A 14645-nucleotide genomic window follows, 5' to 3' on the forward strand; every position below is an offset into this window, starting at 1 on the left:
AACTGACTGACTCTGCTAGAAATCATATAATGGGCCAATGCTGGATCTTACAACAGGACAGTGATCCAAAACAAACATAAAATCAACACAAAAATGGATCACTGGGCACAAAACCAAGCTTCTGCCATGGCCATTCCAGCCCTCTGACCACAACCCTATAGAAAATGAGTGTGGTGAACTGAAGAGAAGAAGCACCAACATGCAGCTTGAAATCTGAAGGGTCTGGAGAGATTCTGTATGAAGGAATGGTCTCTGATCTCTTGCCTGTTGTTCTCTAAACTCATCAAGCATTATAGGTGAAGACTCAGAGCTGTTATCTTGGCAAAAGGATGATGCAAAAAGTATTGAATAAAAGGGTACCATTAATTGTGCCTACGTGCTTTAGAGAAAAACATTTATTTTATAATGAGATTTCCCTGGCAAAAGGATGATGCAAAAAGTATTGAAAAAAGGGTATGATTAATTGTGGCCAATGTGTATAAGAGAAAAACATTTATTTCATTATGAGATTTCTCTCCCATTTTAAATTCTTATTCTCCAATGAAAGGTTAGATTTTTGTACATTTTTAAAATAAAAGATCAAAAGGATTATTGATACAGATTTATTTTCACAGCCTTCTTTGATCATATTTACCAAGCAAGGGTATGAATAATTTTGAGCACAACTGTATGTATGTATTTATTTATTTATTATTATTATTTGGAACATGACAGACATGGTTATGGTGAACTATGATCATCTGAAAAAAGTGTGAAATAATCATAAATTGTGCTAAATATCACTTATATATTGTTGCTATAGTGCTATAGTTTTGTCAAATTAAAAAATGTATTATTATTAAACTTAGAGATTTAGAGAGTAGGAGGAGGAGGAGTAATATTTTGTTTTGTGTATTTAGGATAAATACAATTCTAGCTATGAAATTAGAATTAGCAAGAAAAAGTTAAGAAAAAGACAGATATTTTATTCCAAAACCACAGAATTGTATCAAAACATAATAAACATAATACACAATTTAAGATATGGTGCACATGGTGGTTCAGAATAATGACATTTAAAGAATTATTCTGTGATGTATGTCCACTGCTGCTCATTGTTAGTGGGTAAATTAAACTAGTGTGGGTGTGAAAATTTATGGGTTTATTTTCTAAACATCCACAGAACCAAAAGCGCCCATGCCAAAAAAATATAAAATACATAAATAAATTAAATAATAATAAAATAAAATACAAATAAAATAAAATAGATAAACAAATAAAAATAAAACACTACAGATGCTAACATTTTACATACATAACTATTTTGCCTGGATTTTTAAAAAGTGTTACCTCAAGTTCAGAATTATTTACAAGTCTGTGGTTTCCACAACGGAGCCTGAACCATCTGCTAAACCTTGAAAAATCATTGTAGAATAATAATAAAAAAAGGCAATCCGCCCATGCTGCGTGAAGATTGCATCCCCCAATAGCCTGAGGAGCAGCTATCTACAAACTGTCATAAAAACTTAATGTGAGCTTGCTCCTAATTCTGAACACCATGGGAACATTTTCTTGCCCCAAGCCTTGTTCAATTTAACTTTTGGATCCTCCTGAGCGAACAGCGCAGACAGACAGTCACTAGAAGTGAAAGAGAAATCCTATTAAACCTCCCGAGAAATGTTACACAAAAACTATAAAATCTCCTTCTCAGCTGTAAAGCAGAAACTGATGTCCACTCAATGTCTGTACATCCGAAGGCTCATAGATTATCTAGGCTGTCATTACTGATATAAAATCTAAAAGCTTGTTTTGTTGGAGAAGCTGATTTCAGTAAGACAGAGCCTTAACCCTCATTTGTTGTAAAGATCTTACAGGTTTAACAGTGTACTTTGCTTTTAGGCAGCTCTCTTCTTGAACAATGAGACAGTACTGACTATTTGATTCTCCCTAACACTGAAAGTTGTAAAGATCTTACAGGTTTAACAGTGTACTTTGCTTTTAGGCAGCTCTCTTCTTGAAAAATGAGACAGTACTGACTATTTGATTCTCCCTAACACTGAAATAACCACCATTCTAGAGATGCAGTAGATGGCAAGTATAGCGGAAAGCAAGATATATGAGGTGCGAATTACAAGGGTTTGGGGGTGTCTGACAGGATTTAATAAAACATAATATATGTAAAAAAGTTGGGCTGCAGTCCAAATAACATGCAGTGCCTCCTAAAAACATTTGTGATATTAGTTCACACAAAAATGTATGAATTTCACAGCATTATACAAAAATATACAAAAACAAAATTATATATATATATATATATATTTGCATATGTAAATCCATCTCTCCACTAAATGTGTAGGTTAATATATTTTATTCTAGAATAAAAATACAGGTTTAAACTTGCTCTTACCCCATGTTTTCCATACATAGATGAAGTGGGGCTTTTTGTTAGAGACCTTAGTGAAGGGTGTCCTGTCAGGAAAGACACCTGTCCATTCTTGAGGGATGTTGGACTCAGGGTATACAGTCTGGCCCATAGTATAGGATGTTCCTAAAAGACAAATTGTGTGTGTGTGTGTGTGTGTGTGTGTGTATATATATATATATATATATATATATATATATATGTGCATTATATACATCATTTTTTTAGTTGTTTAGTAAATGTATGAATTTAGTTCCCCTCAAGTTCACACAGGTTTTATTTTTCTTATGTTCTGTCAACTATGTTACTAACCAAACAACCCACTGCAACTAAAAATGGTTTATCACAACATGATGTTACTATAATCTTATAGTTCAATATTATTTTATCAGTGGGTATTAAACACATTATTGTAAAAGTACTCTAATTTTTTTTATTATTTTTATTTTATTTTATTATTTTTCAAAATCTGATCAACAATAACCTATTGTGAAGAAGTATAAATTCAATTGATTATCAGCTAAATTTGATACAATGATATCTTTTGAATTTATTTTGAATTTTTATTTTATTTTTTTAATTATTATTATTTTATTTTGTTATGATTTCAATTCAAATATATATGCAAATTTGAGGTTAACCTGACAAAAAAATAACATCTGGTTGGTCGGTCAAAGCCTGCAATTGGAATTGTGATTCAAAATAGTGCTTTTGATATACTCTCAGGGTATATTTTATATCCACATAGGTTGGAGTTGATGATAAAAATAAATAAAATAAAAAAAATAAAACTTGTCATTAGTGACTTTGCTAAGAATTTCATATGGATCTGCAAAACATATCCAAAACATATGATTCTTAAAATCCAATTAAAGGGGTCATGAATTGAGAAATCTAATTTCCCTTGATGTTTTGACATGTAAGAGGTCATTGTACTATAAAAACATCCTGTAAGTTTCAGAGCTCAAAACTTCCTTGCTAGTCCAAAAACATAGTTTATTAAAACCAAGATCAGGAAACGACTCGTTTCAGATTTTGTCACATAATGTGCGATGAAAGGCCGTCTCTGCAGAATCATTGCATCTTTGGCCCCGCCCACTGGTACATTAAACATAGTGAGATGAGAAAGAGAGAAGAGCAATACAGGATAACTGGACTAAAAATAACATTATCTTCCAAAGGATCCTAATCCTAGGAAACAGAGCAGAGCAGACCATTATTTGTTTGCTCCGCACATTTCACTATTTATTCTTTGGTAAATCAGTCGCAGTTTTGGCACAGGCAACAGACTTTTACTGTAAGATATGGACCTGACAGTAATACCACAACATGTAAGTAACTGTGTTAATTCTAATGCCTAATCTGCAATCAGTGATTTCTGATATGTAATGATTCGTGTACAGTCAGATGTTCTTTGTCTCAAAATCATTTATTGCTGTTTAAGCGTCAATAAATCAAACCAGTAATTTAACGGTCAACTACACATTGTTTCTCTTAGTAGCCTGAAAATAATCAGTTTTTTAAATTGTGATTAAATTATATACAGAAAGCGATCAAAGCACGGTCCCTTTATAATCGCTGGAGCTGTCATTCACACAGTGCGAGTTTATATTCAATGACACAGTCTACACGGCACAATGAGTCTCTTATTTACATCGTGTTTGCACAGTTAGTTATGATGAAAGCATTTGTGAAAGTGCAAAACTCGAGTTGCAATGACGAGATAACTGCATTGCACATAACAGTCTGTCATCGGCTACAATGCTCATTGTTGCAACCTTTCATGCAACGGGAGTAGATCTAAATATAATCAAAACTTTCCATGATTAGTTCATCTCAACAGCTGTAATAGTAAAAACGTAGTAAAAGTTTTTGAGAGAGCTCCACATGCAATGCTTATTTCATATGCAAAGATGTTTGCCAATCATAGCAATTCCACTGAAGTCTCACAGCAGACATGCCCCTTCAAAACGAGCGTTCAAATAAGTCGTTCAAATCAGGGTAGAAAATGTCCTTTTATTTCTAAATTATGACAATTTTTGATGTAAAAACCATACCAACATGGGGGAAGTCATGGCCTAATGGTTAGAGAGTCGGACTCGTAACCCAAAGGTTGCGGGTTCGAGTCTCGTACTGGCAGGGATTGTAGGTGGGGGGAGTGAATGTACAGCGCTCTCTCCCACCTAATTCCGAGTATGGGTCACCATACTTGGCCACGTCACTTCACTTTTTCACTTTAAAATTGTAAGTGCACTTCAGGAAACATTATCAAATGCAAAAAATGCAGTTCATGACCCCTTTAATCACTGTACACATGCATAATACATCAATAGACTATTAAATACTTCTGTTACTTGAAGTGTAGCACTTAATCAATTTGTAGTGGCATTATAATTGATTAATTTTACCACATTAACATTGTTATTTCCCTGTTTTATTAATGTGAAGCAGCTTTGAAATAATCTGTATTGTATGAAGCCCTATATAAATATGTGACACAGTTTGTCTGTAACAGAATTGACAAATTCACCAATTTGTTGACAATAAATATTGCTTGAAAAGTGTTCTTGTGCTATTTCAAATAAATACACAGTTGTATATTTTGCAATGTAATACAAAGACATTCATACATTTTTAAGTGTGGCCTGCATGAAAACGTTTTTGGGTCACTGCATATTGTCAGACTCTGTTCCATGTTTTGTGTGTGTCCTGCTCCCCATGTGCCTTCCATGCCCTTATTTGGTTAGTTTCCTGTTCCTGTCCTGATTAATTTATTTCATTTGTCCCAGGTGTTTCCCTTGGTTTTATTGCTCCCAGGTGTGTCTCGTCATCCCCTCCTCCTGTGTGTGTGTATAAAATGTGTTCCCAGTCCCAAGTTCTCGGTCCGCTGTTGTACGTCTTCCTGAGAACGTCTTCCTGTGTTCGTCTCCCTTGGTTCCTTGGTGCAAATAAAGTCTTGTTAACATATTCTCCAGCGTCTCCTTGTCCCTCGCGTGTGTGTGGAACGTGACACATACAGAGCAGTTTTTATTCTAAATATCATATAAATAATGTATACACATTCAAACAAAACCACCAAAAGATAAGTCATTAATCAGTCTTTGTCCGAAATTGCAACCAATGCCCTTATATAGTGTATTATGTCAGGGGACAGCCATTTTGGTGGTGGCTGAAACCATAATGCAGTGGTTCCCAACCCTGTTCCTTGAGGCACCCCAACACTGCTCATTTTGCATGTCTCTTTTCTCTGACGCACCAATTTCAGGTCTTGGAGTCTCTACTAATGAGCTGATGACCTGAATCAGGTGTGTTTGATTAAGGAGACATGCGTGCAGTGTTGGGGTGCCTCCAGGACCAGGGTTGGGAACCACTGCCATAATGGATATTATCCATTCAATCCCATTATGCACCGCAATAATTACTGTACAACTGGTTTACATGGCTAGAGAATACCTATAATGCACTGTGAGGATTGCGTTGAATGAATTCCTGCATCTTGTGAGAAGATGGCATTCGCAGGGGAATCATATTGGTGTAAGTTCAGATATTTTATTATTAAATCACCTTATATTAAATCACGGTCCATCCACAGACAAAAAAAAAACAGGCAGAAAGTCAGGTTACGCAACACTAACAATAGCATCACTCACCTCTCTCACAGGTTCGATCCCAGTATCCGGTACCGGTGCAGTCACAGATGAACCGATTCCAGCCCTCTTTGCAGATGCCGTTGTTTTTGCAGGGGTTGCTGTCACACTGTTTGCCTGTTACTTTGCTGCAGGATGACTTGATTCCAACTCCGTTCTGTGCCTCTGCGATCTGGCGAATGTCTTTACTGCGACCGTCTATGAAAAGATCACGGATGCAGCCCACATAGCCATAGTTCAACATAGCGGTCCACAGTTCGGTGGGAAGCACCAGGCCGACACGGTTGTCTGGGAGACCTCCGAGATATAGGTCACCCTCCAGGTCTAGAATCTCATTCTCTCCACTGGCAGTGAATGGAGTCCGACGGCTATTCACAGAGATGATACCTGTTCAAAACAACAACAGGCCATCAAGAAGGACAAGATAAGCTCAGCCAAAAGAAGATAATAATGACATGCTGAAAAAATACACACAGAAATAAGTACTCAGTCATTATAAAAGTAGCCATTATAAATAAAAAATATATATATTTCACCACAGAATGCTGCTAACCAATGAGAATCAAGGTAAAACAATGTAATAAATATAGAAATATACAGATATGCACATTTGTTTTTCTATTCCGGTGGGGACTTAAACCTGAATATACACCGACTCATGGGGACTTGTGTCACTGTGGGGACCTAAATTTAGGTCCCAATGGGGAAACAAGCTTATAAATCATACAGAATGTTTTTTTTTAATTTTTAAATTTTTTGAGAATGTAAAAATGCAGAAAGTTTTTTTTTGTGAGGGGTAGGTTTAGATATAGGGTTGGTGTAGGGTGATAGAATATATGGTTTGTACAGTTTAAAAAACAATACGCCTATGGGCAGTCTCCACAAGGATAGTAAACCAGACGTGTGTGTGTGTGTGTGTGTGTGTGTGTGTGTGTGTGTGTGTTTGTGTGTGTTTGTGTTAAAGTGCTCTGACACAATGATGTACTAAAGGATACAGGCAGGCAGGAGTTTCAGAATAGAAACATCAATAGTTCAGTGTGGAGGCACTGGCAGATTGAGGAGGCATTCTGAGTTCCTCTACTGGTCTTTATTATACGAGTATTCTTGGTCTCTCAACACCCACATGTCTATATATTTGTCTCTGCCCTTTTTTGCTGAGAAATACAAGTTGTATGATGGCTATTAATCAGACAAGGAGCCAATCACCATCCATGAACAGACGAAACAACCTATTCACCAAAACTATTCCGACTGTTGTTATTAAAATGAAATGTGAAAAGCAAGCATTATTTCAGCATCAAGCTTTTTTTTTTTTATTATTTACATTATTATGAACAGTCTGTGTAAATAAACATAAATGTCATGTCCAGCTTTGAAATGTACAGATGGCTTTGGTTGATGCTGATTTAATTTTAAATAAAATTAAAATTATAAGTTAATTAAAAAAAGCTGCCCCTACATGTATAGTGCTGGAAAATTTCTTACAAATTGTAGTCTGTTATTGATTACAAATTATCACATGATGAAAACTGTAGTCAGTAATGTAATTTAGATGACTCTTTTAACGTAATGTATTCTGACTACTTTTGGATTACTTTTAGATTACTTATGACCTAACTTATCTAAATTTTTACATTTGAAATATTTGATTTGTTTACCAGCATGCCAATGCGACCATTAACCATGTATGTATATATTTGTTCAAAAATGTTCATAACCCAAAAGCTTTCTGTTCATTTAAATGAAAGAAATGTCAGATTTTAAGCGCTGTCTCAGACTTTTGGACTGCTCTGTATAACATGACCAGAGGCATAAAATAAGAGCCACCCTCTTGTGACTTTAATATGGAGAAGTGTCCATTCTCAGATGTGAAGTTTGTGACAACACAATGATGAAAGCTCTAAATCCGCATTGTAGTCTTCCACAGAAGATTTATCCTGTGCTCAAGAAAAAAAAAAAAAATCCATACATTTATTATGCTAGATGACTTTTTATTGAAGTCACTTTGTTCACTTTGTTGTCTGCTGTGAAAATGATTTAGAATCAAGCCTAATATGAGTGCTTAATACAGAGAAGTTTAGAAAGGAATGATGTCATTAAGTTACAATTGAGAATTGTATTATTTTCGTAGATGAAAGTGCTACATTATTGACTTCTTTTTACAGACAATTTGTTGGCAATTTAGATGTCTTTTTAAAACTTTGCAGAAGTTACACCAAAACTCTAACAAATTTGACAGTCTGATGCCAAAATTGAAACTTGTTAAGCTTCACAGTTAAGCAAAAAATATTGTGAATATAGTCGTCTAAAGGGTGTCGTTAGGCATGACACAAAACAAAAAAAAAATCACAACATGGCACATCCTCAAGTACTTTAGTGCTTTGGAAAAATGATTCATTTAAACAATATTTTATCAAACAAACTCATTGAGCGTCATGCAGATCTGAAGGATTCAAGTTCTTTGCTAAGTTTGGTGCAAAACAACACTTTACTTTTAAGATCCCTGATGTTCTGGAGAAAATTAATCTGCTCACCTGATCTTCCATCTCTCTGGATGTCCACATGGTGCCATGCTCCGTCATTAACCTTACTCTGTGTGGCTTTGACTTTAATAGTTCCTGATCCCATGTCCAGCAGAAGATAGAGATTTCCATCTAGAAGTTCCACAGCGAAGAAGTCCACTTTGTTGCTCCTCTGGCTACGAGCATCTTTCTTGTCCTGGGGCTTACCTTGCGTAAAAAGGATTAGTCCGTTGGGCTCTGAGGTGCGAAAGTCAAAGGAAATGGAGCCCACACGCTTGGTGTTCCACTTGGGCAGGCTGAGGAAGGATTCTGGTGTCTCAAAAGAGATAGGGTCTAGGGTGGGGACATTCTCACATTTAAACACCACGTCCCCTTGTAGCTTCATTTTGGGGTCTGCGATGCGGGCCAGGCGAGAGAGTTCCAGTCGTATGTCATTGTTTTTGTAGACCACCTAGAATTGGAGAAACACATCATGGGCAATTGCAAATGAGTATAGGACAAACTAAAAATTAGAGCAGCCTTTGCCTTTTTTTTTTTTGATTTAGACTATATTAAAGTAAACACCTGTGGTTATGCTAAATCAAGGGGTACTTAATCCATTAAATCCATCTGGTTAGAAGTCATTGGAAAAATGTATCAGATAAATTTGTTCACTACAGAAAAGATTATGTTTTTTTTATATGTTGTTTGTGATACAATGAATTTTAGGCATTTTTAAGTATCCTTAATATACAAATATTGACAACTGTGTGGCCCCTGTATATAATATATTTATCAAGGCATAACAAAATATAAATTAATAGTATTTTAAACAACCAAACAAATAAATAATAATAATTATATATGATAATAATAATGTCATGGTTCTGTTTAGTTAGTTTCATTATAATGGACTTTTAGTTTGTTTTCACTAGTTTCCTGTCTTCTTTTGTAAAGTTTTCAAATAATAATAATAATAATAATAATAATAAATGGCAATGTATACATACTGTACATTTGTGTGTAAAATGGGAAACAATACAAGTATTATTTTTGAAAGAAAGAAAAAAACAACTGGAACATTGTCTAAGTCCTTTTTATAAATTACAGTATATGCCCTGGACGTATTGGTAAAAATAACAGCTATTGAAAAGCAAAATCCGCGATACACTAGAATACATTAGAAGACATTCAAAGGATGTGCTGTGATATTGTGCCCATTTACCAAGGCAAAGACTCATATATAGAGTCAGCTATGCATTATAGCCAAATACAACACAATACAAACCGAGAAGAACTGTAAATTGAAATTCACTCAAGCAGAAAATTAAAAGCCTTTTTCCTTCCTTTCCTCCTTAAAGAAAGAGCTTTTGCTGCTATATAGGACACTATGTGCACAGCAAACAGCAGTTCTGTTAGAGAACACAGCTGTCAGCAAACAGATTTTGAAGCTCCAGGATTACAGATAATCCTGGAAGATTTGACAGTAAATCAACACAGGTGCCCTTTATACTAACTGCAGCGACTGCAGAGAGAGAGAGAGCGTGATGAACTCTGGAAAGAGTTTATTTCAGCGACACTAACATTATCACATTTATTTTCTCTACCTATAATCTGGCCTGGATCAGCACCGGCCTACCATCAACCCCAATTATCCCACGCTTCCTAATCATCTGTGTTGCAGAGATGTGCCAATATAGCAGTAGGTTTCCAGAAGTAAACAATCCTATACATTTTCCAGAAAGAAACTGTTTTTAACATTAACATATACACCTTTCAAGACAGACCCACCCTGAACTCTGAGATTAGGACAAACTGAACGTCATTGGCCAAGCTCTTCGATATGTCCCACCCCAAGCCACCATAGTTATGCTACAATTGTAGAGAGAGAGAGAGAGAGAAAGAGAGAGAGAGAGAGAGAGAGAGATTAAACTGTTCTTTCTACAGTCCCTGGTGAAACAAAAATACAAAGCCTTTTCAAAGCTGAAACCCAGAAAATGTTTCCTCAGCGCTTCTGTTCCTTTCCTCCAATCAACATTTCCTGCACTGGAATGTAGTTATACCTCAGGTTATGATTCCAATGGCCATTACCTCTAGCCGATCGATAGCAGTATAATGGAAAATAATTTGCAGAAAGATAGTGTGGGTAGGGAAGTCCACAGACTCAGATACATTATCTAAAGTTACACCCTCGCTTTATCACCTTATCCGGGGGCCATCCTCTGTCCACAGAGTGCCATTTATAATCAAAGCTGGCCTTTAACAACTCTACAGGTTCTCTGTCTTGACTCTCTCCCTCTGTGAGCATGGGGTCTGCTTGGTATCGAATGAGCTCTGGGAGCGGGGAGTAGACCCTAATCTATCTAGGCTCAGTGTCTTATCATGTTATAGGGATCTTGGTGCTGCATTAGGCCCGGGATTAATGAGAAGTGCCACTAAGTAGAAACACGTAGACACGTAGGGAGAAGCACCGGCTGACACAGTTGGGGGGTGAGATGAAGATACGCATCATTAGTGAAAATCAATATTTCAGAGGAGAAAATTCCAGAGTTGTTACAACATAACTGTGTTATAAAATATATTTACAACGTAAATATATTTTAGTACTGTATTTTCAAATCATATCCATGTTAACACCATCACAATTCTACATAAATAATAAATAATTTGAGGTAACATTTTGATACTAATTTGTTATTGTTACTAGTCATTTGCTAGTCATTTGTATCATTGTGCCACAGATATTGGTGAACAGGAATCAATTATGAAATAAGTACATAAAAAAAGTGTTCAAAATTGTCTCCTTGCCTTCAAATTCAAAAAGGTAAGTTTATAATAATTATTTATAATTTGAGCTGTCGGGTCAGATTTTTTGCAGGAAATGTCAGTCTTACGTCATTCGTATTTGTGTCGTAATGTCAACATCTATAAACAAAGAGAAGAAGGTCCAGCTATCAGAGCGCATGCATGGAGCGATCAGAGGTGTGTTAATATTTCTGACAGCTTGTAGCCGTAACTAATGAGCAACATCAACACAATGAATTGTTCAAGAAGACAACCATCTGAGGAATCATCTGTTGTTTCAACAAAGAAACCTTGTTCAGAAAAGATCTTACAAGCAAAAAGGGAAGTGACAGACAGAGCTTGCAATAAAACATCGGACTGGCATTTCAGAGATGGTGACAACTCAGAGATTTAAAGGATTTTAAACCAACCAGAGATAGACTTTTTTGTGTTTGACAAATAAAATATCTAGCAACTGTTATGTCAGATGTCAGCATTTGTAACTTTTGTTAACAAAAGCAGCAACTTTTGTAACATTGTTAATTTTAAAACATTTATTTCCGATAAGCCATAATAACAGTTGAAGACTTGCTCAAAAGACAAAACTTATGGATATTCATATAATTTCTATTTTTGAGGGGGTGAGATCAGACATTGTTGATTACATTCGCTCTGATAAAATTATCACCTGTAACCATGAGTACAAAAGGTATGTGGTGACGAGCTCATCCAAAGGCCAACTTAAAGGGGTCATATGATGCGATTTCAAGTTTTCCTTTCTCTTTGGAGTGTTAGAAGCTCTTGGTGTATAAAGAAGATCTGTAAAGTTGCAAAGACTAAAGTCTCAAATCCAAAGAGATATTCTTTATAAAAGTTAAGAGTCAACCACGCCTACCTAAAACGCCTCGTTCTAACACGCCCCCACATATCTACGCCACTATGTGGAAATATTAGCATAATGCCGCCCAAATGTGCACGCAAAGAAAGAAGGCGTGGTTTCAGGAACAGCAGTAGTGTTGATGCAGCCATGTCAGGGAGATGGTGTGTGTTTCAGTGCGAAAGCAAAAGCACTTTATTTGGCCTTCCGGAAGTAGATGCGATTAGGAATCATTGGTTAAGATTTATTTACAACAGAACAGCACAGCCCAGATGTTCGAATTTGTGCAACGCATTTTATGGACGACAGTTTTTTGAACCTAGAAGAGTACAAGGCTGGCTGTGCACAAAGGCTATTTCTAAAAAAAAAGGGTCAATTCCGACTTTGCTATGACAATCTGGTGCTTCTGAATCAGCGACTGTAAGTATGTTTTGTTATTAGTTTAAGTATTTGCTATTGACTGTTCAAATGCGGAGTTTTGCGCAGTGCAGAGTAGCGCGTCGTGTGTATGTGTGTGTGTGTGTGAGGGGAACAGGGTCACATCACAGGAGAGTGAACTGTGTCAGAAATCATAGCACGTCAGCTGTCTTAACCGCGGCTTGTGTACTGCATCATCACTGTGTCTGTCACGCGACTCTGTTGCCCTTTCGGGCTTGAACTGATGGTAAAACTAACGACATTATTAACTGTCTTGATATTTACTTTGAAAGCTGAAGCGATTATGGTAAGGGGCGTTACATTTCCGACGCGTGCTTGTGGTGTTCGGCCAATCACAATGCACTGGGTCAGCTGGCCAATCAGAGCAGACTGCGCTTGTCAAAGGAGGGGGCTTTGTTGAAAACTACGTGTTTGAGAGAGGCGGGGCATAGAGGACCTACAATAATGTACAGTATTTGAAAAATAATGTGTTTTTTGAACATTAAAGCATGTCAACATATTCTGTTACACCAAATACACCAAATAATGATCTTTAAAATAGCATCATATGACCCCTTTAACTAACATTATTTAACAGTTCATTCGGTATTGCATGTCACGTGGCAGATTTTAACTCTCTCCCCGTCATTGACAAAATTTTCCATCATGTATGATACAACGCTACCCTGGCACTGACAGAATTTTCCGGAAATCAATGTTTTCACTTTTATTCATTAGGTGGTGCTATTACGCATCTTCTGAAATAATACAGAATCTCTGGATCCAAAAATAAGCAAAGATCCAAAAACAGCCAAAGAAGAAGCAGAAACCAGCGATAGAAACATTGCTTATGCGCATGTAAGCTAATGTGATCATCAAACGTTCAACAGCATATAAATTAAAACTGGCTAAAGCTACTGAACAAAATGTCAAACACACACAGAGGTTTAGGACTATGCAAGCTTGGGGGTGTTGATGAACATGATCTAATCAATCTATGTTTTGATCATCATTCTGAATCCAATTTTGTATCTCAGCTTTTTGTTCAAAATATTGCTTTTTTAGGAAACTTACCCACTGTCAGACTCTGTTCCGTGTTTTGCTCCCCTTGTGTTCCATGCCTTGGTTTTCCCATGTGTTTCCTTTTGCCCTTATTTGGTTCTTCCTGTTCCTGGTCTGATTATGTTGATTTGTCTCCAGCCGTATTAATTTAGTCTTATCATTTGTGCTTCTTTATAAGCCTGTCTACTACGTCCATTCGGTGTCCGGTATTGTTTATGTCAGCCTCATCAGATACGTGTGTTCTCCTGGTTCCCTTGTGTTGGATTATATTATTAAAATCTCCTTGTTGATGTACTCCTGGTCTTCTAGTTTCTTGCTCCGCGCTCCCTCCAAGTAGCGAACGTGACAGAATACCGTAACAATACAGAACAGTAAGCGGTGCCCCCTCTCCCCTTGTTTGTTTTCCGTTTTTTTTAAAGTTTTTTGTTTCACGTTTATTTCTCCCCGCGGCGATGGAAATAGCCACTCGGTTCTCCGCCTTAGCCCGTCGAGATCTCCCCTTCTTTGAGTACGCCTGGGAATTCTGTGGGCTCGCCGCGGCGATGGCATTGTATGACGCCACCATCAATTCTCTGTTCTGGCTCGGGGCCAACTACCATCTCCCCATGGACCTCCCAGACACCAAGGGACTATGCTGGAGGGAAGGGATCTACCGGTGTCTGAGGAGTGTCCGGGCCCGAGCCAGAACCAGCCCGCCGTCAAGCACGCCGGCCGTGGCTCTCTCCAGCCCACCGGCCGCTCCAAAGTCAAGTTCGTGGGCCGCCGCCCACTCAAGCCTGCCGGAATCTCTGCTGTCCAGCCCGCCGGCCACTCCGAAGTCAAGCCCGCCGACCACGCCTTTCACCCTGAACCTAAAGGGGAATCTAAGGAGGAGAAGGAGGTCGGCTCCAGCCCCAGAGCTCGCTCCAGTGTCGGCTCCAGCCCCAGAGCTCGCTCCAGTGTCGGCTCCAGCCCCA

General features: G+C 37.4%; 1 protein-coding gene across 1 annotated transcript in view; it reads right to left on the reverse strand.

The window, feature by feature from the left end:
- The window catches only part of LOC107657215 (neurexin-3b), a 375749-nt gene that overhangs the window by 212703 nt on the left and 148401 nt on the right, over positions 1-14645 (reverse strand). Inside the window, exons 8-9 of the mRNA XM_016445239.1 lie at positions 8583-9021; positions 6052-6435 (exon numbers count right to left, since the gene is read on the reverse strand). Of these exons, the coding sequence (XP_016300725.1) occupies positions 6052-6435; positions 8583-9021 (823 nt within the window). The remainder of the gene's footprint in view (positions 1-6051; positions 6436-8582; positions 9022-14645) is intronic.

The sequence above is a fragment of the Sinocyclocheilus anshuiensis genome, unplaced genomic scaffold (genome assembly GCF_001515605.1).
Source record: "Sinocyclocheilus anshuiensis isolate Anshui unplaced genomic scaffold, SAMN03320099.WGS_v1.1 scaffold2089, whole genome shotgun sequence".
Taxonomy (NCBI): Eukaryota; Metazoa; Chordata; class Actinopteri; order Cypriniformes; family Cyprinidae; genus Sinocyclocheilus; species Sinocyclocheilus anshuiensis.